Source organism: Neophocaena asiaeorientalis, unplaced genomic scaffold (assembly GCF_003031525.2).
Source record: "Neophocaena asiaeorientalis asiaeorientalis breed wild unplaced genomic scaffold, Neophocaena_asiaeorientalis_V1.1 scaffold140, whole genome shotgun sequence".
NCBI classification, from domain to species: domain Eukaryota; kingdom Metazoa; phylum Chordata; class Mammalia; order Artiodactyla; family Phocoenidae; genus Neophocaena; species Neophocaena asiaeorientalis.
Window position 1 is genome coordinate 1,722,253 of NW_020173729.1, and position 26,207 is coordinate 1,748,459.

Sequence of the window (26,207 nt, forward strand, 5' to 3'; positions counted from 1 at the left end):
CTTTGCTCTTTCCTTTCAGTAACACATTCTATCCCAAGAAGATGTTTTACATATTTCATTTGCACACAGAGAAACTAAGGTCCTGACATTTAAAAGATTTTTTTTTACTAGAGTCATGTTAAAATGTAGACTAACACTCACCATTGGTCTAATGTTTAATAGCAAATTGGTCACCCTATTGTGTTAAAAGATTCTACAATGTCTAAAGAAGATTCATCTTTTTATTAGTTACATGCATCCCCTCTCTTTCCTGTTTTAGATACATGTTTACTGTTATGTAAACTTAGCTAAAATTGTAAGGGTCATTTTAAAAAACATGGTAATGTATTGGACTTTTAGATGCCTTTCCATAGCTATGTAAACACAGCTGTAAAAACAAAGGAGTATCCCATAATGCTGATAATCAGAAAAAATAAAAGGAATTTGTCAGAATCAGAAAAATACATAGGACTAAGAAAAGGAATGATGGCCAGTCAGAATCTCCAAATTTTCTTACTGAATAAGTAAGATTTTAGGAACTTTGTGAAAGAGGAGACTAATGTTCATTAAACTTTTACACTTCTTAAATGGAAAGATTTATACAACTTACTGATTAGTACATAATTATATAGTTACCAAACTGATCATCAGGCAAAGGTTAAATAAGACTTTTCATTCTGTGGAAGCAATTTTTTGGTAATTAAAATATATTGTATCGTACTAGATAAATGATGCAATCATGTTGTCAGTACTTTTCTTGTTTCCATACCTCTATCTCTTTTAATTGTTCATTTCTTAACATAACATCTAATTCTAAAGGTTGATTTTGCAGCTCATTGACTTTCTGCTCATCTTCAGTGGTTTTCATGCTTTCTTGAACATCAGGAGAAAGTTGTTTTGACAAAACCATTTCCACAGCTGAATTCTGAAAACATAAAAAGATTAATTGCTGAATAGTCTACCTTTCAAATAAATAATTTTTTATTTTTCTTGATGAAATAATTCCAGTTTCTTCTATTTACTCAGATTAAAGACTTTTCACAAGTATATCTGGCCACTACCAAAGAGGATTTCTCCATGCAATATTTAATGCTAATATTGGTATCCCAAGAAAAATGAAACTTTTTTGACAAGACAGTATAGCATCTGGCATTGCTCAGTTATATACTGAGGAATATCTACAGTCTTAAAGAAAGAAAACGGATATGGAAAAAGCAAAAGTTCCGAAGTTTATACTTAGTATTCACCATAATGCAGAGGGCTGGGCAAATGGTAGGCACTCAATGGTACCCACTGGTAGTTTAAAATAGTAAGTGGAGAGATGAAGGAAACACCAAAGTACCAAAATTTCATCATATTAAAAATGTTATGCCTAGAGACTTCCTGGCAGTGGTTAAGATTTTGCTTTCCAATGCAGGAGGTACGGGTTCGATCCCTGGTCGGGGAACTAAGATCCCACATGCCTCGCCAAAAAAAACAAAACATAAAAAAAAAAAAAAAAACAGAAGCAATATTGTAACAAATTCAATAAAGACTTAAAAAAAAAAAAAGGCCCACATAAAAAAATCTTTACAAAAAAAAAGGGAATTTCCTTCTTAAAAAAAAATGTTATGCCTTAAATTACGTAAAGGCAAGAATTCCAATTCTGGGTATGGCAGGTTATATGTGGGGTAATCTGATCTTTCCTGAAAGCTCTAAGAAATTGAGGTTCTCAATAGGTTATGTAGAGATGCCATTTCAACTCATTTATTCATTCTTACAGCAAATATTTGTTGAGCACTTACCTACAACAGGCACTTTATCAGTAATTTTAAAAGATTTCCCATGATTTTGCTAAGGTATTAGTTTTTATTTTCAGGTTACTTTATAAGTGAAATACCATTTAATTTTGCCATATACTTTCATGTCAGTAAAAATCTTTGAGGTATCAAGTCTGTGAATAAAATGTGTCCACATATCCAAACAAGGTAGAAATTGCTGTTTTAGTAGTAGATAGCAGATACACTACTAGACAGTAATATAAGGTGTTAACAATAGGGGAAACTGGGTAAGGGATATATGAGAACTATCTGTACTATCTTTGCAAGCTTTCTGTCAATGTGAAACTATTCTAAAATTAGAGTTCATTTAAATAAAACAGATACTGTCTGGAGCTCCATCAATACTAACTGGTAAGAAAATTCAGCTGACCAGTGTTACTGGTTTTGAAGTATTTACTTGGCACTTAGCACAAGTCACTTCTTCTACAAGGCTGCAAATAATTGAAATGATTTTTCAAATTTCCTCCATTTCCAATTTGTTCGTGCAAACTATGGTTAAAATCTCCATGGAAGGCAGCATCTTGGGTGGGGGCGGGGGGTAGGAGACCCAGGAAGGCTGTGAGAGGAAAGGACAGAGGTGCTACACCACAGATTTCATTGGTCCATGGGTACTCTATGCCATGAACTGCAATTCTATGAGGTGGACACCTGCCTCCTTTTAATCTGATGGCTACTGTTGCTTACAGCACCCAACAAATCCACCTGCAGGGCAAGCGCTCCTGCGCTAAAGGCATAGATACTAAACCCAGGAAAACTTTACTTCTTATCAATAATTTATTAGGAATTCAGAGCCCTGGTCTCTCTTACCTGATGGACTGGTCACTTAAGGACTAGCCACATTCATAACCTGCCATTTGTAATCTGCCTTCCATGGTCAGGGAGAGCATCCTAAAAAACTTGAAATCACCCCATAACACCATTTGTTTACCAAATCCAAAAGCCATGTTTCCACTTTGGTAGAAAATCCAACAGAATCCCTCAAATGAACATTTTAAATTTAAAAGGTAACATTCCTTTGCTCATGCCCGAGAGGTTAGAACACAGGCTTGTGTCCTGATTGGCTCCTGGAAAGATTCTTTCATATTTCATAACCAGTGATCATTTGCTCATCACCCTTAGCTGTATGTTATTTTTATTTTGCAGGCTCATTTGAAACATCTTATTTTAAATTATAAGAGAATTCAAATATATTTAAAACAACAGAATATAACAGATAATCATTACCCATGACACAGATATAACTGATATAATTTTCTATATTAAAAATATAATTTAAAGCCCAGTCCTCAACCCTTTCTCATCTCTTCCTCCCTAGAACTAACCACTATTCTAAAATCCACACATACCTGTCTTTATACTTTGACTACACGTGTTAATATACATATTGTTTTATATATTTTTAATTCTTATAAAATTGGAATCATACATGTATCATTTTACAACTTAGTTTCTTTACTCAGCGGTATGTTTTGAGGTTTATCATGGTGTCAGATATAAATCCCATTCAGTCATTTTACGTTTGTGTACTGTTCTGCTATCTGAATGAACATGACTTACTTGTCTGTCAGGCTACTATGGACATTATCATTGCTTCCAACTTTTCCTATTATAGATTTTACTGTGATAAACACCCTTGTTTTAGGCCTTCTTGCACTTATGTGTGAGTTTCTTTGGGACGTTTTCCTAGAACTGAAATTATTCCTTTTGATTCTCGATAGACAGTTATTGATTTGTTCCTACCAGCATGGTAAAAGAATTTGTATTTTCCCTATTCATCTCTGGTATTTGGTACTAACAGACAATAATTTCTGCCAATACATTGGGTGTGAAGTTGACATCATTATTGTTTTATGCTCCCTGGTCATATGAGTCTTACCTCCTGTGGATTACTTCTGCATAATCATTGACTATTTTTTATTGGGTTGGTTATAATTTCTGGTGTTCTTTTATACACTGGATACTAGTCTTCTAACCATTTTATGTACTGCAATTATTATCTCTCAGTAGATTGTCTTTAAACTTTATATATGGTATCTTTTGTTGAATATGACTTTAATGTTTTAATGCAGTCAAATTTATCAATCTTTTCCTGTTTGGGCTTCTGCTTTTAGGGCCTTCTTTTGTGTGTGTGTGTGGTACGCGGGCCTCTCACTGTTGTGGCTTCTCCCGTTGCAGAGCACAGGCTCCGGACGCGCAGGCTCAGCGGCCATGGCTCACGGGCCTAGCTGCTCTGCGGCACGTGGGATCTTCCCGGACTGGGGCACGAACCCGTGTCCCCTGCATCGGCAGGCGGACTCTCAACCACTGCGCCACCAGGGAAGCCCTGAGATCTCAAAAATATAATGTATACATAATAATTTATTTGTATTTAGCCTGTTCAAGGTTCTCTGTACTTCTTGAAATTGAGAATCCATATTATTCTTCAATTCTGGAAAATTCCTAGCCTTTCTTTTCCTCCATTCTCTCTATTCTCTCCTTCTACAACTCCTACCAGAATTGTGTTTGACCATCTCATTATAGCCACTGGGTCCTTAAAATCTCTTTCCTCTTTTCCATCTCTTTATAGCTCTGTGTTGGATTGTGGGTAATTTTCTAACATATTTTAGCGAACTAATTCTCTCTTCAAGCTGTATCAAGTGTACTACTTGACCAGAGCAATCTTAATCTCAATGACTTACAAAACATTATTGAAGTTCCTTATGGTTCTTTTTCAAATCTAACCTTTTTTCTCAAAGTATTTTATTCTCTCATTATGATTTCAAATCCATCTATCACTAACCATTTAAAACGTATTATTGTATAATATGTTTCAAACTGCTGAACTGTCTCACTATCCCAGTATATCAATTCCTCTCAATTTTAGTGATGAGGACTCTTCTGGTGGAATGTTCCTTTGTGTTATTGATTGATTGACTGATTCATACTAACTCAGGGTTATCAGACTTTTTTTTTTAAAAACTACATTGTGGGAATCCCTATGACCTGATCGGTAGAACTGACTGCACCCCCTTATGCAGATTTGTGTTTGCTTCTTCCAGGTACCGCAAGGAGGTAAATAGACAGAGGCTGATTTACATGTTAATTTCTTAACTTGAATTGCTCCACAATGCAAGTAGTATAGATTTGGACTCTAAACCTGTTTGAGATATAGGGTGGTTCTGATTTCTCATGGGAGACCTTCTTTTCCCACCCGCAGTCAGAATAAGTAGGTCCTAGGCCTTTCTCTGGGTTAGAGATTTTCTTGTTGGCCTTTCTCCCTTTCTCTTCAAGGGCCCTGTCCATTCTGGAGTAACCACTCCAAGGCATGGACTCTCATGAGCCCTTATGAACTCTAAGCCCCGGGACATCTGATTCCTTCCCTTCTCCACTTCTCCTGGAATTTCTCTTAAAAAAAAAAAAAAAAAAAGAAACTACGATCAGTATAAACTTAAGACAAAGTATAACTTAATAAGCATACATATTGAACCTCTGAGCATAAATGGAATTTTCAAAGTTAATAATAAATTTAAAGTAGAAAATGACGATTCTATCAAAAGCCTGGTTCTGTTATATTGCTAACTATATTTACTTTTTTAAAAACTGTTGCTTTTTTTCAACCATGTATCTTTTCTTTGAGTTTGGCCTGTTTGGAAAAGAACAGGAGGTGAGAAAGAATGTCATCAATTCTCCTAAAGGGTAGGACTGTGTTACTGCCATTTTTATGTCCCTTAATTCACAAAGTAAACATTTTACTTTAACATTCAAAACACTGAGCTTTAAGTAACTAAGCATTGTCTCTGGCTTGCACAAACCTAGCAGCACAGTCAAGAGGTAAAGACCATGACAGCTTCACTATCCTTTTTTCCCATTCAGGGGCAATGGCCCCGTGGCTATAATAATTCTGTGACAGTGAGAAGCTACATCTATCACTTATAACCTGCCAACATTGGGACAGTGTCATACATACTCTAGAGGACATGTTTCTTTCTTCTCTAAAGCATTCCAACATGAAGTAGTAAAACAACAATTCTAAGCGTAAGCAAACATCCATCACTTTTAGAGACAAAACCGAATGGCAGATCAGGTTAATCTCAGAGGCTGCCTCTTTCTCTTAGCATATTGTCTAAAATGTTAACATGACCCGTAATGCACTTGGGACTCAGCCAGCCCTGCCTACCTCCCAGGCCTCACCTCTGTCCTTCTCCCCTCCTCCTCCCCCTATGCAGTGGCCTTATTCCAGTTTCTGACTCCTCATGTTTTCTCCCCCCACAAGAGGAAATTCTACTTTCTCTGCCAAGAGTGCTCCTGACACCCAGCTCTGAGCTCTGTTATCCCCAATCCGCGCTGCTGGTCTCAGGTCAAGTGCTGTTTGTTTCTTTAGAGAAGCTCTCTGAACTTCAGAGAACTACAGTTCAAGCCAGTCTCCTTTATTATAGATAATCATGGAAACGTGTTCCTTCCTTTAGTTGCTGTAATTAGCCTCTCATCGGTTAATTAGTTGATTAATGTATGTCTCCTCCTCTAGACCAGAAACTCTATGAGAATAGAGACCACGTCTATTTTCACTCACCGACGAACCCTAACTGCCCGTTCAAGAAATTTTTACCAAATGGATGTATAGATGAATTCACATTAGAAAAAATAAATAAATAAGAGAACTACATCTAGTCTTCGATTGCCAAGATTAACAATTTGTGGTTTATAAAGTAGAGTTGGAAAGAAATTGAGGACCCATCAATCTAGCAGCTGTGGACCAGAGATCTGTTAGGAATGACAGGAACAGGGCTTGGTTGGGCTTAACGAGAGTAGAGAAGGTTTGAAACACACATGAGAACTGGAGTCAAACAGCATACTGGCATATTAAACCTCAATGAACAACCCACGTAACACATTCAATAAAACTGTGAGGTAGACCACCAAGCATCAGGCTGGGTAGAGGCGCCTGGCTCTAGTCCCAGCTCTGCTAGAATGAGAACTTGGCTGATTAACATCTTCTGACATTAATTCCCTAATCTGAAACACAGGGTTAGGAGAGACATTTTCTAAGGTTTCTCAGCCTAAGATTTCAGGACTTTGGAGCGCGTTCTCAAATGCATGCTGCTTGCAGATGTTAATACCATGTATACCATGTAAGTCCCTTGTCCTGTAAAGAAATAAATCTTGGATTGAGAAAAATACCTCTAGAGTAAGAAACAAGATTGGCATCCTGGCCAGAAGAGCAAAGTAATACACTTGGAAGGCAGAGTTGACACATGGCCCAACTACATGTTCCATTACAAAATTTTTTTTACTGACTTACTAGGATAACCAACACCAGAAATAAACATCATTTACTCCAGGCCTGAAAACTCTTTCCTCCTTTTCATTCTAGTACTGACTCCCCTGAGTTTCTGGTCACTCACTCACAGCTGGACGCCTTGCATGTTTTGTATCTGTGATCATCCACCTTCCAGGATTCCTCTATGGTGCCTTCTTAAATATTGAAATTATAAATGCTCAGAAAATGTTGAAAAGAACAAAAAATGATTCAGACATACTAAATTATACCTAATGACAAGGAAATTAAAGAGGTAATTATAGACAAACTTTTTTTTTTTTTAAGAGCAATTATGTCATGTAGGTTGACACTTGGGAAGGAGTGGGCAAAAAAGATCACTCAATACAGGTTGAGCCATAATGCTGCTTTATGAATTTTTAGAAAAATAATAAATGAAGAATGTATCGGTTTCCCTGTGTTTCCTTTTTGTCATTTCCTTTTATGGACACCTGGAATCTTAAGAGATTAGTCAGTCCTCATTTTTTATCATATCCTAATTTGTTACTTCACTTAACCTATATAGGAAGGGGGGAATGGAAGGCAGTTTTGCCTTTTCATATTTAAAAAATTTTAGAAATTCACCTCTGTAAAATTATCCAGTATGATCTGGGATCATAAGCACCCACACCCTTCAGACTGCATTTTGTAACTTCTTTTGTCTCTAAGTCTGCGTTAATATTCTTGATATCAAAGAAAAATTCAGCCAAAGGTCCGGATCTAAAATATCTCCTAAATTTCATCTAAAATGGCAATTCTGAAAAGTGCAATCACACTTTCAGCAACTCTAAGACCAAATGCAACTTATTAAAGAAATAATAAAATTAAACAAAACTTCCTAAACTTTTTTCTGGAGACGATTTTACATCATCTGATAAAAGTCCTTCTAGGCTCCAAAAAGGCACATGAAATGAGCATTAATTAGATATTTAGTGAGTATTAGATTTTAAACTGTGACGATTGTATTCTCACTTCTAGCTGAATGACTAGCACAAAAGAGGTCTCAATAAATGTTTTTAATGAATTAAATGGTTATTTTCACTGTCACAATAGTTTTTGATTAATCAGATTTATAATTCTGTAAACTGTGCTTTTACGTGCTCTATGTGTTCATTATATAGAGACTCTTGCTTAAGTAATTTACACCTGCGTCTTATATTTGTCACTTTGTATTATATTTGTCTATGCTGATTTTGACCTCTTATACCAGTTGTAGTTCAACTTTCAAACTGCTCTTGTATAGAGAACAAACTTGTAGTTACCAGTGGGGAGAAGTTAGGGGGAAGGAATAGGGGATTAACAAACTATTAGGTATAAAATAAGCTACAAGGATATATTGTACAACATGGGGAATATAGCCAATATTTTATAGTATCTATAAATGGAGTATAACCTTTAAAAATTGTGAATCGCTATATTGTACATCTGCAATTTATATGATATGGTATAGCAACTATACTTCAATTTAAAAAAACTTAAAAAATAAAAAAAATTTAATAAAATGAAAATTAAAAAAAAAATTTTTATCTGCTCTTGATCTTGGTCTAACGTTACATAGAATAAAGTAAATACAGTCAGTACTTAGCATAGAGAAAATAAGAAGCACAGATTCAAGAAAAAAGATTCATGTTACAAAAGAGGGGAAAAAAAGGTAAAATGTCACTAGAAATTAAAACTAGATTCCTCTAGGCCAGACCTGCAAAAATTATTTGAAGACTTAAGTCCCTCCATCTGCTCTAAAAAAAATGATTCTAATGAAGTACCATAAATTATCAATAACTCATCATTCAAGCTTAAGTGCAATCTTAATAAATAAAAAAATCTTATTGGGGTATGATCTTTATAGTTTTCAATATACTCTACTGAATTTGTAGGGTTCACAGCCAAAATTGGTCTGAGAAGCTAATCTTAAAGTTATTAAGCAAATCCCTTTAGCAATGTCATGAATTAGGATAGAAAGCACTCAGGTATTTTTCCTTTTTTACTTATTTACTGCTCTTTAAATACCGTTAAGAAAGTTTCTTTTACACGTACAGCTTCAAGAGTTTCACCACAGGGCCCTAATCCTTTAAGACATATTTCCTTAGCTCTATCTAACACTGTTTGTGGGATTTAGAAGTCTTCTCCTATGGCCAGAGAGATGCTCTGCTGGCATTTAACCTTGTTTTACACATTTCTAGAAAACCTTATCTGGTTCCTCTAATCCTCCATGATTTCTGCTCTAGGAAGACAACAGAAGTGCAGGCTCTCTTCATTCCTGTGTATCATGTATTCCATAAAAAGCCGACGAGGACCCACACCTGAATGGTCTAACCTTTGCTGCTGTCCCACTGGACCCTGGATTGTGAGAGGCTGACTAACAGGTAGGCTCTTTCAAATGTAGCTTACTGGATGGCTCTTTGTGCCTTTTCCATTTCAATCTCTAACTTATGAGAAAGCACTTTAAAAGCTACAGGAAAATGTACCCATTTGGATGTTTAGAATGAAAACAAAACAATATTCTTTCTTCTCCACAGGGACCATCAGGAGGCTGAATGTTGATATTCTCACACCAACATGATCTGACATTTAAAAATACATTTGCAGTACAGGGTTAACGTAAGAAGAAAGGCCCCTATCCTTTCAAATGGTCTCTGATTTCATTATGAAATCAACTGAAAAACAAAAAAAAAAAGACCCTAAAAAATAGGGCTGTTGTATTTTTTTCCTAAGAAATGTGGGCACAGCACATTTTCTTTTGCCTTTTCCAATTTGCCTTTGAGCTCCTGATCCAGGAAACTGTATCTGATTACATATCAGAGAGAATAATAAACCTAAATTGATGACTGACATTTCTAACAGATGAACAGAAATATTTCACTGCTGAAATCCTGGACAGTTTTCTAAGGGCTCTTTTGACAAGTGGGCATCATAAATAGCCAGCAGATTGAGGGTTTAATTATGAAATCAGAAGGCTTGATTCACGACCCTCTTTTCAGAGTCCAAATACACCTCTTCATTCGCAGACACGATGTCTTAGAGATGCAATCACAAGCACTTACCTTATTTATTTCCCAGTCTTCCTCCAACTTTTCCACTGCAGCTGAGTCCTCAGTGGACTCCTGTACATCAGAAGTGACCTGCTCCTCTCTGCCTGGCAGAGGAAACTTTTCTCTCTTTTCTGTTGAGCATTTTGATTTGAGAATGCTGTTGAGACAATTTTCCATCTCCTGCTTAGCAGATTCAAGCCTGTTTTCCAAATCTTTTTGTTTACACTTAAGTGATTTTATATCATCTTTAATAATCTTCTGTCCCACTGAAGATGTATTTTGCTTGATGGATTTCGCTAAAGCTAAAATCTTCTCTAATGTGCCATCTTGTAAACGGAGACTATTCTCTAGTTCCTGTGAGTGGAGAAAAGATTGTCACAAAAGTATCACTGTTCAATTGTCACAAGAGTTAATTGACTTTTGTAAATCATAGCGTGTTCTGCTTCACTAGTGGAAAGTATAAAAAAACTTATCAACCTGTATCACAAAGAAGGAACTTTGGGCAAAATTTAAACCTATGTAGCAGCCCAGATCAAATTCTCTAACAGATTTTATAAGATGCTAGAAATGTATAAGAAATAACAAAGAAAATTTTCACAACCAGTTCCTGGAACATAGGAAATGGTCAACACATATTTGTTGAGTACATATTTTGTTCAAGATACTACATAATATACAAGTAATACTAAAATCAAACACAATCAAAACACTAAATAATAAGTGCCTACTTTGTGCAAGGCCCTAAAAAGAATAAAAAGAATCATTTAGAGCGTGCCTGCATGAATCTAGGGCTAATATTTAAAATTCAGAGCAAAGTTTAACTCAATCTATCGAATGCAATATCTTAAATATATTAGAAACAATCAATATTTATTAGATGCATGAATGGATGAGGCTAATTTGAGACCTCTACACGCAAAAGGAATTTGATAAACTATAGCAGCTACTGATGTTACTACTGAAAGAGAATAAGCCTTAAAGTTACTAGGTGAACTATATAGTATTTATTAGTCACTGTTCTAATGGACTATACAATAAATATTCATTCATTCATCTAACAAACAGCAAGTATTATGATAGGTTTTGAAATTACATAGATGAGTAAAACACAGTCCCTTCACAATCCTATAGTCTAGTGAGAAAGACAAAGAAATAAACAGATAATTGTAACAGAATATGGAAAGATGTATGCTAACAAATACGTACAGGTCATCGAAACATTTTAGCTGGAAGAAGGGAGTTCCAGATTGCATTTTGATAGACCCGAGGTGGCCATGGGATAGGTGCACCGGAAAGGGTGATACTGCAGGCAGGGAGCCCATTCAGACGTCTAATGCAGGGATCTGTGAGATGAGGGTCTGCTCTAATGCAGCAGTAATGGGGGTAACAGTGGGGGGACAAATTGTTGAGATAATCCAGAGATGAAAGAGATAGCACTTGATGTCTGTCTAGATTGGGGAGTCTGGGAAAGGATATCCAGGTTTCTGACCCGGCAGCCTAGAGAGATGGTATAGATACCCACAGAGTCAGAGAAGAAGAAGCAGGCTCATTGGTAGGGAGCTGGGGTATGGAGAAAGGGAAGGAGATGGTGAGTTATTTTCTGGACATGCTGAACCACAAATAACTATGAGACACCCAAGGAGAGATGTCTAGTGGGGTCAGAAGACCCAAGTTGTAGACCCAGTCTGTCATTTAACCTGGGTGACCTTGTAAGTTCCTCGCCTCTCTGGAACTCAGCTCATCATGTATAAAATGAGGAGTCTTGGGACTTCCCTGGTGGTGCAGTGGTTAAGATTTCACGCTCCCAATGCAGGGGGCTGGAGTTCGATCCCTGGTCAGGGAACTAGATCCCACATGCATGCCACAACTAAGAGTTTGCATGCCACAACTAAGGAGCTGGTGAGCCACAACTAAGGAGCCCACCTGCCGCAACTAAGACCCAGTGCAACCAAATAAATAAATAAATATTTTTAAAAAGATGTGTTTTAAAAAAAAATGAGGAGTCTGAACTTGATGGCTTCTGAGATTCCTTCTAGCTATAGCAGAAGGCTATATTTTAATTTTTCAACAGGAGCCTGAGCTCCTCAGAGTGAGGCTCGTGTCTTGCACTTTTCTCAGTATCCAAGACACCCAAACAGTGCCTTGGACATGATGAGCCCTCAACATTTGTCAAATTATCACTGTTAAAAGGGAGGTAGCCTTGTCACAATGTCAAGCTGTTCTGGAGGGGAAATCTTGCTCGATTCCCAGGTTCCTAAAAAGAAGAGATAAGAAATTCCCAAGCTCATGCCAGCAGTGCTGCCCTGAGACTCACCCCATGCAATCTCCAGTCAAATAACTGTGAAAGAAGCAGCTAAGAAAATGCTTTACTCTGTTTTCTTCTAGAGGACACCAGTTGGGCCTGTTTATGTTGGCTGTGCAAACAGTGAGCTTCCAAGGAATGTGTTTTGAGAATGTGGGTAAAGAGCTGCAATCCTTACTGTATAAGGAGAGGGGTTGTTGAAGTGAGGCTGAGAATTTTAAAAGCCCTACATCTGCAGAGACCTCTAAGGTAGACCATGAGTATGAAAATTAATAAGGTGAAAATTATACAACTCCTATCCACCCATGATGAAGAATGCAAAATTGAATCATTTCTCCCTAGGTCTTATTGCATTCGTTATATCCTTTGAATACCCAGTATCTCCTGGAATCACTGTGCTGTCTCTTAAACAAAGATCTCCAGGAGCTATAGACTGCTCATGGGTGGAATTGTCTCTAAGGGTCCAGAGCACAGAGTACTGTTCAACTCAAATTATAAATGGATTTGCTCACTAAAGAAGAACATTTCCACTTTTTATGACTGGTCAGGACTTTATCCAATAATCATCTGAATAGCATTTTCAGCATTTGAATTTTTTCTTTTTTTATTTCTTTTCTTTCACCATTTGAATTTTTGATCAAAGACCCTGATTTGTCAAGTTGTAATTAATATTGATTTTTTAAAAATGTCTATCATGTCTGGACATTGTTTAATACCTGCAGTTTCTGCATTTTTTCCTCAACTGCTATTTGATCCACAGGCTTATCAGAAAAACCGACAAATTCCTTGGAGATATAGTCCAATGCAGTATTTAGGTCTGTGATGCAAACCTGGTATGAGTCGTGTTCTTGAACATGACCTTCCAATTTTTGCACAGAATCCTAAAAATAAAACATTGACAATGCATGCATTAGGTCCCTGAATTATCCCACTCAGAAAATAATTAAATGGTTCATAAACATTTGTTTTATGAGGTTTCATCTTGAAAAAGGAATATGGCCATAAATCATCCAGAGTTATTAAGTAAAGTTTTTAGCGTTGAGATATTTGTTTCCCCCATGTTTCTTTGCCTTCATTTCACTCCCGGAAACAATCTGTCAAGAGGTTTACAAAATGAAATGACTACAAATTATATCATCAAATCACAAACACCCATAACAAAGCAGTTCCCTTAATTATCCTTCTTACTACAAGCAAGTACCCACTCTTGGAAATGAGACTATGTGAAATCAACCTAACCTCAGATTCCTTTCATAAGACTCAAAACTCCAAAATTGTGTGTTAGGAAAAAGTAATCCTAACTCAAGAGCAAGACCACCTTCAGGTTCTCTCCCTGGAATAAGAAAATAAGGTGACCGCACCTGATCGGAAAAGAACAGCAATTATTAAACTAAATAACTCACAGCCAAGTGGGTATAAGCAAGATTATACCCACACAACTCCTGCTATCTGTATAAGCAAAGATTTCTTATCCAGGAAAGATATATTGAATCTGGCTTTCAGTATGCAAAGAATTATAAACAATTCTCTTAAGAGAATAATATGCCTCATGACAAGATGACATTTTACCTCTTAATTCTTTTATTGCAGATCATGTGGAAAGACTCAAGGGAGAAACCTGATACGGTTTATACAGAATAATGGATATAACTATTATAATAGATGATAGATGGATGGGTATGTGAATAGATGGACAGATGAATGCAAGCATGGATGAATGGATGGATAGATAGATGCTGCATGGTCAACTCTGACACTGTTACCTACATAAAGACGCCTAAACATATCTTAATCCTTCCAACCCCTTATGAGGGGAACTTTGATGAGAGGAAACAACACTATTATCAAATAATACACACTGGATTTCTCTAGCAAAACTGACCAAACTGATTGCTCCATCTTGAGTAGTTAGTATTTGTATCTAAAACTGATAAATTTTAAAAACTTTTGATTTACCAAAAGAACAAAACAACGGTCCTATATACAAATATTACATAATTATGCATAATTAAGACAAGCATTTAAAATTTTATTTTGACCATTTCACCTGTAGCTGTTGAAGAAGACTTTCATGTAGATGCTTTATTTCCAGCCACGGCTCTTCACTAAAGTTGGGATTTTTAGTGCACTCTAAGAGGTAATTTCCTTGAGATTTTAACTCCTCTAGTAAGGATGTTAAATCTTGTGCTTTCTGGAGGAATTTCTTATAAATTTTTAATTGAGCTTTCTTCTCCTGCAAACCATGTTGCAGAGCAAAGCCCACTTCTTGTTTCTTTTTTAGTTCTGTGAGCATTAATCTCAGATCCTCTTTACTTTGCAAATACTTCTCGCCTTCTAGTAGAAGCTTTTCTTGATGGCTAAATTTAACAAAGTATTTTACAAATGAAATGATACATCAAAATCTTATAATACAACATGCATTATTATAAAAAGCATTAAAATAACACTACTGTACATTACTCCCAGGGAATTCTTTGGCATTATAACATTCTAAATAGCACTAAGTTTAGCTCAGAAATCAAGATTAAAATTGTTGTAGTATTACTTTAAAAAAGTATTGTTTTTTTGTGTCACATAATTTGATCTGAGAACTAATAATTTAGATTTCAAACTATTCCAGTTTTTATTGTTTAAATATAATTATAATATTCCATGTTTTTCTTTTTCATATAAGTAAAATAAATAAGCATTCAGTATATTGGCCAACTAATTAGTTTATGTTTTCTATAGCTTAAATTTGTTTTGATCTGTTTTTCTTAGAAAAATATAAAATTTACATTTCCACCAAATATTAAATGTATCATTTAAGACATGGTATGAATTAAGAATTTTCACCAGAATTATGCCCATTACATTCAGACAACGTTTATCAATGTTTACACATTTAAGAATCTCTTAGCATATATATTTAAAAGCATGAATTATCCTGCAGTAATACCAGGAAGATACTGAGGCTGTCTGGGGAAAGGGGGTTTTGGGACAGAAGGGGAGTGTTGAAGGTGGAATGAGGTAGACAATGTTAAGTTGTTACCAAGGGCCCCATGGGCTGATGCACCAGCCAAAGTAAACACGGCCGCCGAGTTATGACAGCATGTTTCATATCTGATGCAGAGGACTATTCTTCTTCGCTTCTGCCTCAACATTGTGATTGCCCCTGATACTACTTACTTTCTCTCCAACAGATATATTATATCCACATCCAGAAGGCAGACAAAACATACTTGTTATGGCTTCATTGTGCAACGAAAAACCATGAAAGTGGTGAAGGCATGCCCTTTACCTTAGATATGTGTTGGCTAAGTGGAGTGTGTTGTCCCACTGGTTTTTGATATCAGTAAGGGTCTTTGGAACCATCGGAGCCTTGCTGCTCTCGGCCTGACTCACAACGGTCTGTATTTTAGCGTCCCCTTCAGGCTTTAGTAAAATGATTTCCTAAATCAAATAAAAAAGATCTTAAAATCTCATTCATACCACACAGGGATATTTCATATGATATGTTTTTATTTATAAACATTATTCAGAGATTCTAACTGCAGAGTAGATTTCAAAATTATCCTTTCATTTTTATATATTCCCCCAATACAAAGACATCCTTCACGTTGTATAGAACTGGTTCTCAGTAAGCATCTGTCACATTGATCTGATGGCATTCCTACTCTTCTCTTGATTCTCAATTGCCCTCAAAGAAATTATATGCCAAAAAATCCGTGGCAAATCCTCCTTCCAATCTGTACCGTTATTTATAAATAAAGAGTTAGGGTAACAACCCGAACAAGACACTTCTATACACCCAAGATTGGGTTTACGGCTTCCCATAGGAAAATGCAGAGTGCCTCAAACCAACTGCTGTTTCTCCACCACAACGTAATTAATTCTCATTCCCTGCAATTTTATTTTCCTCTTTTGCTCCAAACAATCAAGTTCCTCCTTTCTTGGAAACACTACTCCAGATTCACCTTCCCTGGAAAACCTTTCAGATATAATCCCAAATGATCCTGATTACGTCAGTATGCCAAACTAACCCTTACGGCTTGACCACATCATCCTCTGCACTCGGTATCTGGTAAACTAAGAACCACACAACCCACTCAGTATCTAATAACCTTTAGGAACCACACACATCCACTCTGAAGACGAGCTCCTCTCCAGCCCTCACCTTGACATTGCCGATGCCTCTGATGTACTGACATACATTCTTTTAACATCCTAGCAAATTTCCACCTGCTGCAGCTCTAATTTATAGTTTTAATTTCATTTCTCCTGCACTCAGTGAAGACGGACAATAACTGGACATTGCTCCCACAAAGAGAGGATATACTTTCTCCCTTCTCTATGAATTAAAATAATTTTAGGTCCATCATAGCCCTTCTCTTTTGCAAGCTTGGTCATCTGAATTCCTTCAACCAATCTGCAGTGATCCTATTTTCCATTAAAAAAACAAATCTTTGCAGTTTTCCTCTAAATCTTTTCAAAATTAGAGTTCACTCTGACCTCTGAAATTTAGTTTCCACAGTTATACCTTTATTTTTTGGATTCTTTCCTCAAGTGGCATTTTGCCTTCAGATGAATTCAAAACCATCAGGGATTCTTTAATCCCTGTTATCCAACGAATTACATCATGTGCAAGATCATTAAAGCTCTGGTCCTTGGCAGGAGGTAACTTATCCTCTTCGTCAATTTCACATAATTGTCCCAATAATGTCTGGTATCTATTGATCAAATGTGTTGATTCTGTTACTATTTCTTCTTCCTCAGTAATCCCATATTCCTTCACAGAGTTGTTCAACTGGGCCATAGATTCGAATTGTTCCCTGTAAATTCCAAATATCATTGAAAGTTTACAGGAGCCACAACACCATTTGAGAAACCATATTCCCCAGAAGTACATTTCATGCAAGATCAGCTATACCTCTTTCTAGCTAGAGCTTGGCAAAATAGCTCAGTTTTCTCTCTTGTTCCTTCCATTTCTTTCCATTTCTCTTCTTGATTAGTCAACCACTTACTCAGGTTTCTGTGGTCATTCTGGAGTCTAAAACAATATCACACACATTGGAATATAAAATCAGCAAAAAGTGTTTATCTGAAAAGAAGGTTGGCACAAATCTTGTGAGCCAACCAGGTTTTTTACTGCATTTTTTTGGTTTCTTTTTTGGTTTCTTTCGAGAAAATTTAATTTGTAACATTAAAATCTGAATAATAATAATACGTATTATAGTGGAATTCTAATGAGCCATACATATACATCATAAAGAACAGGAAACAAACAAACAGACAGAAAATATTTTTGGACTCTCCCCTGAACCTTGGCCATAATTTGAGGAACTCTCCAAAATTCTATATCCTAGAGCCAACCTTGGGTTTGAAACTACATATTTTATTTCTGAAATTTGTGTGTACGTGTATCCCACTGCTCGCTGTACTGAGGCAGAGTACGTATGAAGATATCATTAGCAAACATGCTATTAGACGTCACCTTTATTTCCTACCTCAGTAGCTGCTGCAAGCACTCATCAAGCTCCTTTGCTCGTGCCTGGCATATGGACTCCATTTTTTCTAATTCAATTTCTTGACTTACGATCCAACTGTTAAGCTTCTTAACAGGTGCTTTGGGCAGATGCTTTTTCACATGATTCAGTACAGTTCCCACCTGCTGTATTTCACTGCCTCTTCCTTCAAGAGTCAAGAAATCCTTAAGAAAGACAAAAAGTCAATTATATCCTATGGGCAAGTCTAAGTATGGTCCCTGCCACCCCAGTGACACTTTCCCAAGATGGTACATAGACATGCCATCTTCATAACATCCTATATAAAAGAAGTTGCTATGGAGAGGTGGCTAAGTGCAATAGCAAATGATCAAAGGACAATTTATATTGGTTCTAGAATGTGTGTGTACATTTGCATTTGCATCTGACTTTCTGGGAATCACATCAAGCAAAATGATGCCACCATGTGGGTCAGTGGGAGTTACACCGGGAAAGCCACATTTTCCTATCCTGGCTCTGCTCAGCTTCTCCTAAATACTTGCTCCTTTCTGGCAATCAATATGTAAAATTAAATAGCCTATTCTCTATTTAACTTTGTCCAAATCAGAATTTTATTTCAATGTTTGTGTTTCAAGGTTTGAGCATCAATTGTTGAGACCCATGCAATGCGCAAAGTTTAAAAAAAAAGTTGCAACTATAATTTAAAAGCAGAGAAGAAAGGTGATTTTGTCAATGAAGAATAGTATCATCAAAGCAAGGAATTAAACTGGGAACATTTAATGCCACTGATAAGTCTGAGAGCATAAGTTATCACCAAAGCCTAAAGTACTTGATAATCTACCATAAAGTGATCAAGAATTAAAGGTGCCATACACATTTGAAATGCCCACATTATTGCCTCTTATTTCAGGCTATCTTCCCCCACCCACTCCCATCAGCAGTGTATTAAAGTTCAACTACAATTTTTAAAAGAAATATGGCTGGGAAAAAACTTTTTAAAAAGTCAAGCAATCTCTTATAGAAAGTAAAGGGGTTTCAAAGTCCAAATTAGGTAAAGCCTTTTTTTTAAAATCAAATATGATTTTAACACAACTGAATTCACCAGCAAACATTAAGTTAAACAGCATCTTAGAATAGTTGTGAAAACAGAACCTTTTTAAGTCACTTACACCCTTACCCAGTAAACACAGAGTGTTAAAAATACTGGGTTGGCCAAAAAGTTAGTTCGGGTTTTCCGTAGATGTCACGGAAAATCCCGAACGAACTTTTTGGCCAACCCAGTATTTGGGGAAAGGCCAGGTTTTTTGGAAATACTATCTCTATGTAGGGAAATTACTAAGTCAAAATAATTATTGTCCTATCTACTTATATATAGTTCTATCTCCAGCATTTTAATTTTGATAAATTTTGACTGAAATTTAAACGCGTCTTCTTACAGAAAGCTTTTGTAGTTTTTGTTCCACGCTCTTTTTTGTTTCTGATGGTTCAAAACACTCCTTAAGGTTCACTTTAACGTTGCCAAACCAGTCATTAAAGTTCTTGCACTGATCTGCAGGAAAAAAAACAAAAGAAGCTATATTCATTCAAGGAATACGTCACAAACCTTGTTAAAGTAAAATATTTTGAAACTTGCTTGCCATGCCATGGGTACGAGTCACTGTAAAGTGATAATAAACTAAAATCTACTTTTGAGGGTTAATGGAGCTGATGTGGTAACTGTGGCATATTTTCTACACCAGACCTCCTTTCCAAGCATACAGGACACCCAGAGACACCTGCAGGGGCAGCCTGCTCACAGGCATGACCCCAGACTCTGACAACAAGGAGCAGGTCAAACACGAGGACCCTTGTGACTCTCCTTCACGAGAAAAAGATCTGGTGCTTGAACAAAAGAGATGTTATTTATGATAGGTGTAGATCAGTGAGTGTTTGCTCCTAAAAGATTTATCTGAATATCTTTTCCTTAAATAGAGTATATGCAACCATCTCTAAGTGAAGCTTAGATTAATTAGCCTTTGTGCTCACAGTACTTATTCATACCTCAAGATTCCCAGAGGCACAGTAAGAGAAACATTGCACTCACCATTCAGTAACTTAGAGAAGTGATCTTGCAAAACACTTTTTTTGGTATTAAATAAATCACTGACACTTTCATATTGCTTTTTTAATTCAGAGAGTTCAGGAGTCAGACAACCTATTTGATTCTCAAGTAATATCATACTGTGTTTCTGCTGTAGAATTTGCTGTTGAATCTCCTAAATATATAAACAAACAGACAACATTGAAGTCTTAAAAATGGGCTCAATCTACACAAAACATATTAGGTATCCATTGTTTCTATAAAAATCTAGATGATTTTTTATTGGGTAGACCTGCTTTCTCTTAGCTAGTAAATGTATAATGCAATGCAATTTAATATCAAATAATGACCACAAAGCAATTCAAAGGTGAAACAGTTAAATATACACAAATTGTTTTTCTGAGTTTTTCCCCCAGACTTATACTATTTTTATAATAATTATTAACCTCAAGAGGACAAGACCATCAGAAACAAGTGTGAAAATAAATCTGAACCACAGAAGAGAAGTAGCTGGGAAGTACCTCTAGTTTAGTAAAGATCTCCAAGCTGTCAGAAGGAGACAGGGCATTTAAGAGGGACTCAGTCATTCCAATCTGGGTCTTAGCCTGGTCGAGATCCTCCCTTAACTCAGCTGTGCTGCCACCGAGTGCACTGCAGTAGGATTCTCCTGTTAAACGCATTTTCACGTGTTCTATCTTGTTCAAAATAGAGGACTCCATGACCTGAAATCATGAAACATATGATGTACTGTAATGGACGTGATTTAACTAGATTATAAGACACCTGCACTGCTGAAGAATGAGTTGAAACTTCGTTTCATTTCAACGTGAAATAACTTCTCTCTTTCTGATTCTTCCTTGTTCAACATCACTGATACAATTCAAACAATGCCTTTAAAGAAAAACAGTAACTTGAAAAAAACTGAAATTGACATTCTTATTTTTTTCTAAGAGACTAGGTGAATCTTCCCCCTAAAACAAGTTTTATTTAGCGTACCAGTTGAGGTGCTATCTCATGGTGCTTATTGGAAAACCTATTAAAACATATAGAAAAAAATTAAATAGCCAGCATTTATTAAGTGTTTATTACATACACAACATCATGGTAAGCACTTTGTATACAAAACACAGGCTTAAGAAGGATAAGTAACTTGCCCAAGATCACAAAGTTGGCTGGCAGCAGACCCAGGCGCTCCCCCATAAAGTCTGGCTCCAGAGCTTATATTCAGGCACTTTGCACTTTGATTTAAATAAAAGTCTAACAAATCTCTTCACACAATAGAAAATCACACTTGGGGCAATCTCCCTATTACTCCATCTAGCAACTAATAAACTTGGAATCTCTTGAGCCATATTCTCCTTCCTATGCCCAAGACACTTATGAGGAAACCCTTGTTACTTTACATGGAAGCAAGGTAACATCTCCCCCTCTGCAAAAGAGGCCTGTGAAATAAATGAAATGAGAATAAGAGAATGCAAAAAATTATTCATTCGAAAATGGGACAAATATAATAAACTATGCTGGCTATTAAAAATTTGGTTGGACATGACTAAAGATGAATCAAGTAATGATCCTAATTTTATTTTAGGTTTAAATTTTAGAATTCTGGCTTATGAGCATTACTTTAGAGGATATAGAGCATCTTTAATTGCAACTTTAAAATAAAAATTTTCTTACCTGTAATTCAAGAGGTATTTCACTGCTTTGAAGCAGGAACTGTATCTTAGCCACTCTTTTAGAAAATTCTGAAGGTTTTTGTTCATGAACTTGTAACTCTTCCTAAAACACACAATGTTAATGGAAAATATCTTTTTATTTTATACCTTATTTTCTGGTACCCCTGATTGCTGTTGAAAATATATAGAAACTGAAAAAGCCTTTAAATTTCCCCTAATCACTTGATTTTTGATACAGTCCTGGGAGTTGCAAAACTAAGTGTCTTCATGGGTCAGGCATATGTTATAACTGAGTGAAACACTCTAGCAATAAAACGAGAGGGGCCAGGCTTGCACCACAGCAGAATGCAGTGCCTACCTAAAGGCATGACATCTCAATAGCTCTGTACATATAAACATACACATAAACATATAAAGCCAACACACACACACACACACACGTTAGCAGAATTTGGCCCACACGGTAGCCGTTATAATCCTTAACTTCAAATTTTTAAATAACCTGTATCTCAAGACAAATTTAAGGGATACTTAGTGACAATTCATTCCACTTAGAAAATCAAAATCTTACTTCACAACTGTCATAATATACCCAGGAAACTCATAAATCGCCACACATTTTGAAAGTCTTTTTCCAAAAGTATAAAAATGGATATGTGAATTTAAAAGTGAATAAAGTGACCAAAATTAGAGAAAAAAAAATAAGACTTGAGACATTAGACGTGACATACTGCAAAGCCATCATACACGCATAATACATTTTTATATTACACTGAACCACATATAACTGCCACACTTAACTGTTTTTTGACATACGAAGATTGTAATTTTATATGGTCCAAACTAATAATATGCAAACAACCAGCAACAGAAAGAATGCTTTTTAGAGTTAAAAGAGATAACTTTAAAAATATTTTAACTTTAAAAATATTTTTTAATTATTTTTTTCTTTTCCATTATGGTTTATTACAGGATACAGAATATAGCTCCCTGTGCTATACAATACGACCTTGTTGTTTATCCACTCTATATATAACAATTTATATCTGCTAGTCCCAAACTCCCAATCTATCCCTCCCCCGCCCCCTCTCCCTCTTGGCAACAAGTCTGTTCTCTATGTTTGTGAGTCTGTTTCTGGTTTGTAGATAAGTTCATTTGTGTCATATTTTAGATTCCACATATCAGTGATATCACGTGGTATTTGTCTTTCTCTTTCTGACTTACTTCACTTAGTATGATTATCTCTAGGTCCATCCATGTAGCTGCAAATGGTATTATTTCATTACAAGAGATGAGTTTAATTCTTTCTAAATGGCAAAACCTGAGATCACTGTTTTAAAAAACCAGCCTCTTTTGAAGCTCTATAAAGATTTTGATATTCAGCCTTGTGTTTTTTTCTAATCTTTTTACTTTACTTGAAGTATAGTTGATTTACAGTGCTATGTTAGTTTCAGGTATACAGCACAGAGTAATAATACCTGCTAACATCTTCCTGGATACCACAAAGAAAACGATGGAATTCAGGTTCACTCAAAGAATAATGAAAGAAATAAAAGATTTCTTTGTGATTTCTCTACCCCTCTTCAAGAAAGCAGACTTGATATTAAAATGTCAACTGTCTACAAAAAGAACAAATATTTTATTTCTGCTTAATTAACCTTCAGCTTTTGCCTTTCCTCTTCAGTCAGTTGATATAATTCCATTTTTTGAAGGATCTTTTCAGTCCACTCATCAATCCCATTTTTTAAGTTAAAAAGCTTGTCCCATAAAGCTAGAGCTCGACCAAGATTTTCATAGTAGTCTTCTGTCTTCTCATTTATCTACCATAATTAAAAAATAAAAGTAACATATTTAGTGGTGAAAAGCATAAGAACAATTGTTTCAGTCAAACACAACTTTAAAATAAAATTTTAGATTACCTCTACTTGCTAAATAATTTGCTTTATTCATCAACAAAAAATTCACTTTAACGTACCGTGTAGTTCTTTCTTCTACAAAAAAAAAAAAACTTAGCTGGTTTGCTGCAGTTTATATGCAATTGAAAGCAATAGTTTTCCTATTTTCTAAACCACAATAATAAAAAATGCTTTTAAAAACCCAGAGCAGGGGGCTTCCCTGGTGGCGCAGTGGTTGAGAGTCCACCTAACCCGCATGCTGCAACTACTGAGCCCACACGCTACAACTACTGAAGCCTGCGTGCCTAGAGCCCATGCTCTGCAACAAGAGAAGCCACTGCAGTAAGAAGCCCACACACTGCAATGAAGAGTAGCCTCTGCTCGCCGCAACTAGAGAAAGCCTGTGCACAGCAACGAAGACCCAACGCAGACAAAAAAAAAAAAAAAAAAATTAAAAAAAAATTTTAAATATCAAAAACCCAGATCAAAATATAGCACAAATTCTTAATTTATAATTCATAAAAATATCATTACTGTTCAACCAAAAATTATTTTTAAAATATTAAATAAATATAATGTTGAACATCAACTGGCTGCATGGATGGATAATACATTAACTAGTTTATTTCAAATAAGTTGAGTATGCACTTGTATATCTAAAAGAGTATAGACTCATTTGTTAGTAAAATAGTACCTAACTGGGCGTAAAGCTAAATCCCAAGTCACAAACTTTATATTATTTGAACATTTTTTATAACGAGCACTTTTGAATTTTGTAATTAGATAAAAACATAAAAGATACAAAAGATCAATTTAATTGTTATTAAATAGAATTTCTAGTCAATTAAATTATCACTTACATCAAGCCACCTATCCACAATAATATTAGCCTCTTTCTCAAAAGGAGGCTCTTCAAAGTTTCTCATTTTATTTAGATGAAATTGTAGATTTTTGCAGATCTGGTTAATCTTGTCTACAACTTCTAAATGTTCATTAAATTCTTCTTTAACAACTTCAATCTGTAAAAATGATATGAAACATGTTTTGATATATTGATACAAACATAAGACTTACTGTCCCACTTTCTCAATGAAAATCTTTTCGAATCCTAACCATCTGGTTTATTAATAATCCTACACCCAAATTCCTTGTCCCACTCTGCATGATGAAATATTTATAATGATCTAAAACCATCTTTCTAGTGCATGTGAAATAATATTCTACCAAAAAAAAGCACCTCTATTCAATCGTATAAAAAAATGACAAAAAAAAAAAAAAATGACAGTTCCTAGACTCCTCAAACAGGAATCATCTTTGTCATTTTGAAGAACCTAAGTGCTCATCTGAATAAAACTGACAGAACTCTAAAACATCTTTAATGTGACTTCTAGTTTAATCTTTCATGATTCTAACTTCCATGTCATTTCTAACATGGAAGGTGAAACAATATTTAACCAAAAGGCCAATGATTTTAAACTATAAAATAAAATGTGTGTCGAGTAATGCAATCTTAATGTTTCCACTCAATTTACTAATCTTATACAAGCATTTTTAATGATTGTATAAAATTTGAAAATAGTGATTTCTCATAAATAAAAAACTAAAAATTATATACCCACAGGGGACTTCCATTTCTGGGAATATGCAGTAGGCATAATTTTCCCATTAAGCACAACTAAAAACCCTGGACATCATATACAAAACAGACTTAAGAAGACTGAAAAGTGAGGAGTTCAAGGAGGGACAATGGCTGGGAGCATCAGCTCCTGAAGACAGCCTGGTGGTGAGCTCCCTGAATTTTTTTTTGCCCTTGGATATCCCAGACTGTGTGCTGGAGAAGTCAGAAGCTGGTAAGATCCACAGACACAGACCAGGAAAAGCCTGCTCTCTTCAGCCCAAGAACCAGGAATAGGACAACCTACCAAGACAGAAAACTTTTAGGAAATAATCACTCACTGGATCAAAATACCATAGGAAACACTGTAGCCCAATGCCCACCTGTGCCAGCAAAGGTCAAGTGTAGAGCCTAAACAGCCACCATCTCCAGGCTGTAACAGGAGCCCCACTCTCCCCCAACCAGGGAAAAGAAGGCTGAGTAGAGCTGGGACTTTCATTCCTGCTGGGCAGTAACAAGTGCGCACACGCGCGCGCGCTCGCACACACACACACACACACACACACACACACACACATATCCATGATGTCAGGGGAGGCTGCCTAGGGAGCTGTGATGAGGAGCCAGGGAGGTGTCAGTAGAGACCTTGTGGGGAAGCAGAATGCCCACCCCCAACCAGCAGTAACAAGGAGCCCTCTGTCTCAGGTGTCCTTATTTGCAGACAACATGATTATCTATGTCAGAGAGCCCAAGGAATCTACAAAAACACCCCTAGAACTGATGCGTGGGTTCAGAAAGGTCACAGGATACAAGATAAACATAAAAATCGATTTCACTTCTCCATATTAACAATGAATACATGGACACAAATTTTTAATATTATACCATTCACAATTACTCAAAAAATCGAATACTTAAGTGTAAATCTAACAAAACATGCACAGGAACTATACACTGAAAACTATAAAATACTGATTAAAGAAGATCTAAATAAATGCAGAGACATACTAAGTTCATGGATCTGAAGACAACATA

The 26,207-nt window shown here is 36.0% G+C and overlaps 1 protein-coding gene across 1 annotated transcript in view; it reads right to left on the minus strand.

Annotated features, from left to right (window-relative positions):
* Positions 1–26,207, minus strand: part of SYNE2 (spectrin repeat containing nuclear envelope protein 2) — a 311,661-nt gene that overhangs the window by 146,958 nt on the left and 138,496 nt on the right. The window contains exons 33-46 of the mRNA XM_024750801.1: positions 24,418–24,576; positions 23,321–23,482; positions 21,664–21,765; positions 20,508–20,708; positions 19,990–20,161; positions 19,343–19,455; positions 17,910–18,112; positions 17,333–17,452; positions 16,943–17,234; positions 15,704–15,855; positions 14,471–14,780; positions 13,140–13,304; positions 10,134–10,475; positions 749–904 (exon numbers count right to left, since the gene is read on the minus strand). Of these exons, the coding sequence (XP_024606569.1) occupies positions 749–904; positions 10,134–10,475; positions 13,140–13,304; positions 14,471–14,780; positions 15,704–15,855; positions 16,943–17,234; positions 17,333–17,452; positions 17,910–18,112; positions 19,343–19,455; positions 19,990–20,161; positions 20,508–20,708; positions 21,664–21,765; positions 23,321–23,482; positions 24,418–24,576 (2,649 nt within the window). The remainder of the gene's footprint in view (positions 1–748; positions 905–10,133; positions 10,476–13,139; positions 13,305–14,470; positions 14,781–15,703; positions 15,856–16,942; positions 17,235–17,332; positions 17,453–17,909; positions 18,113–19,342; positions 19,456–19,989; positions 20,162–20,507; positions 20,709–21,663; positions 21,766–23,320; positions 23,483–24,417; positions 24,577–26,207) is intronic.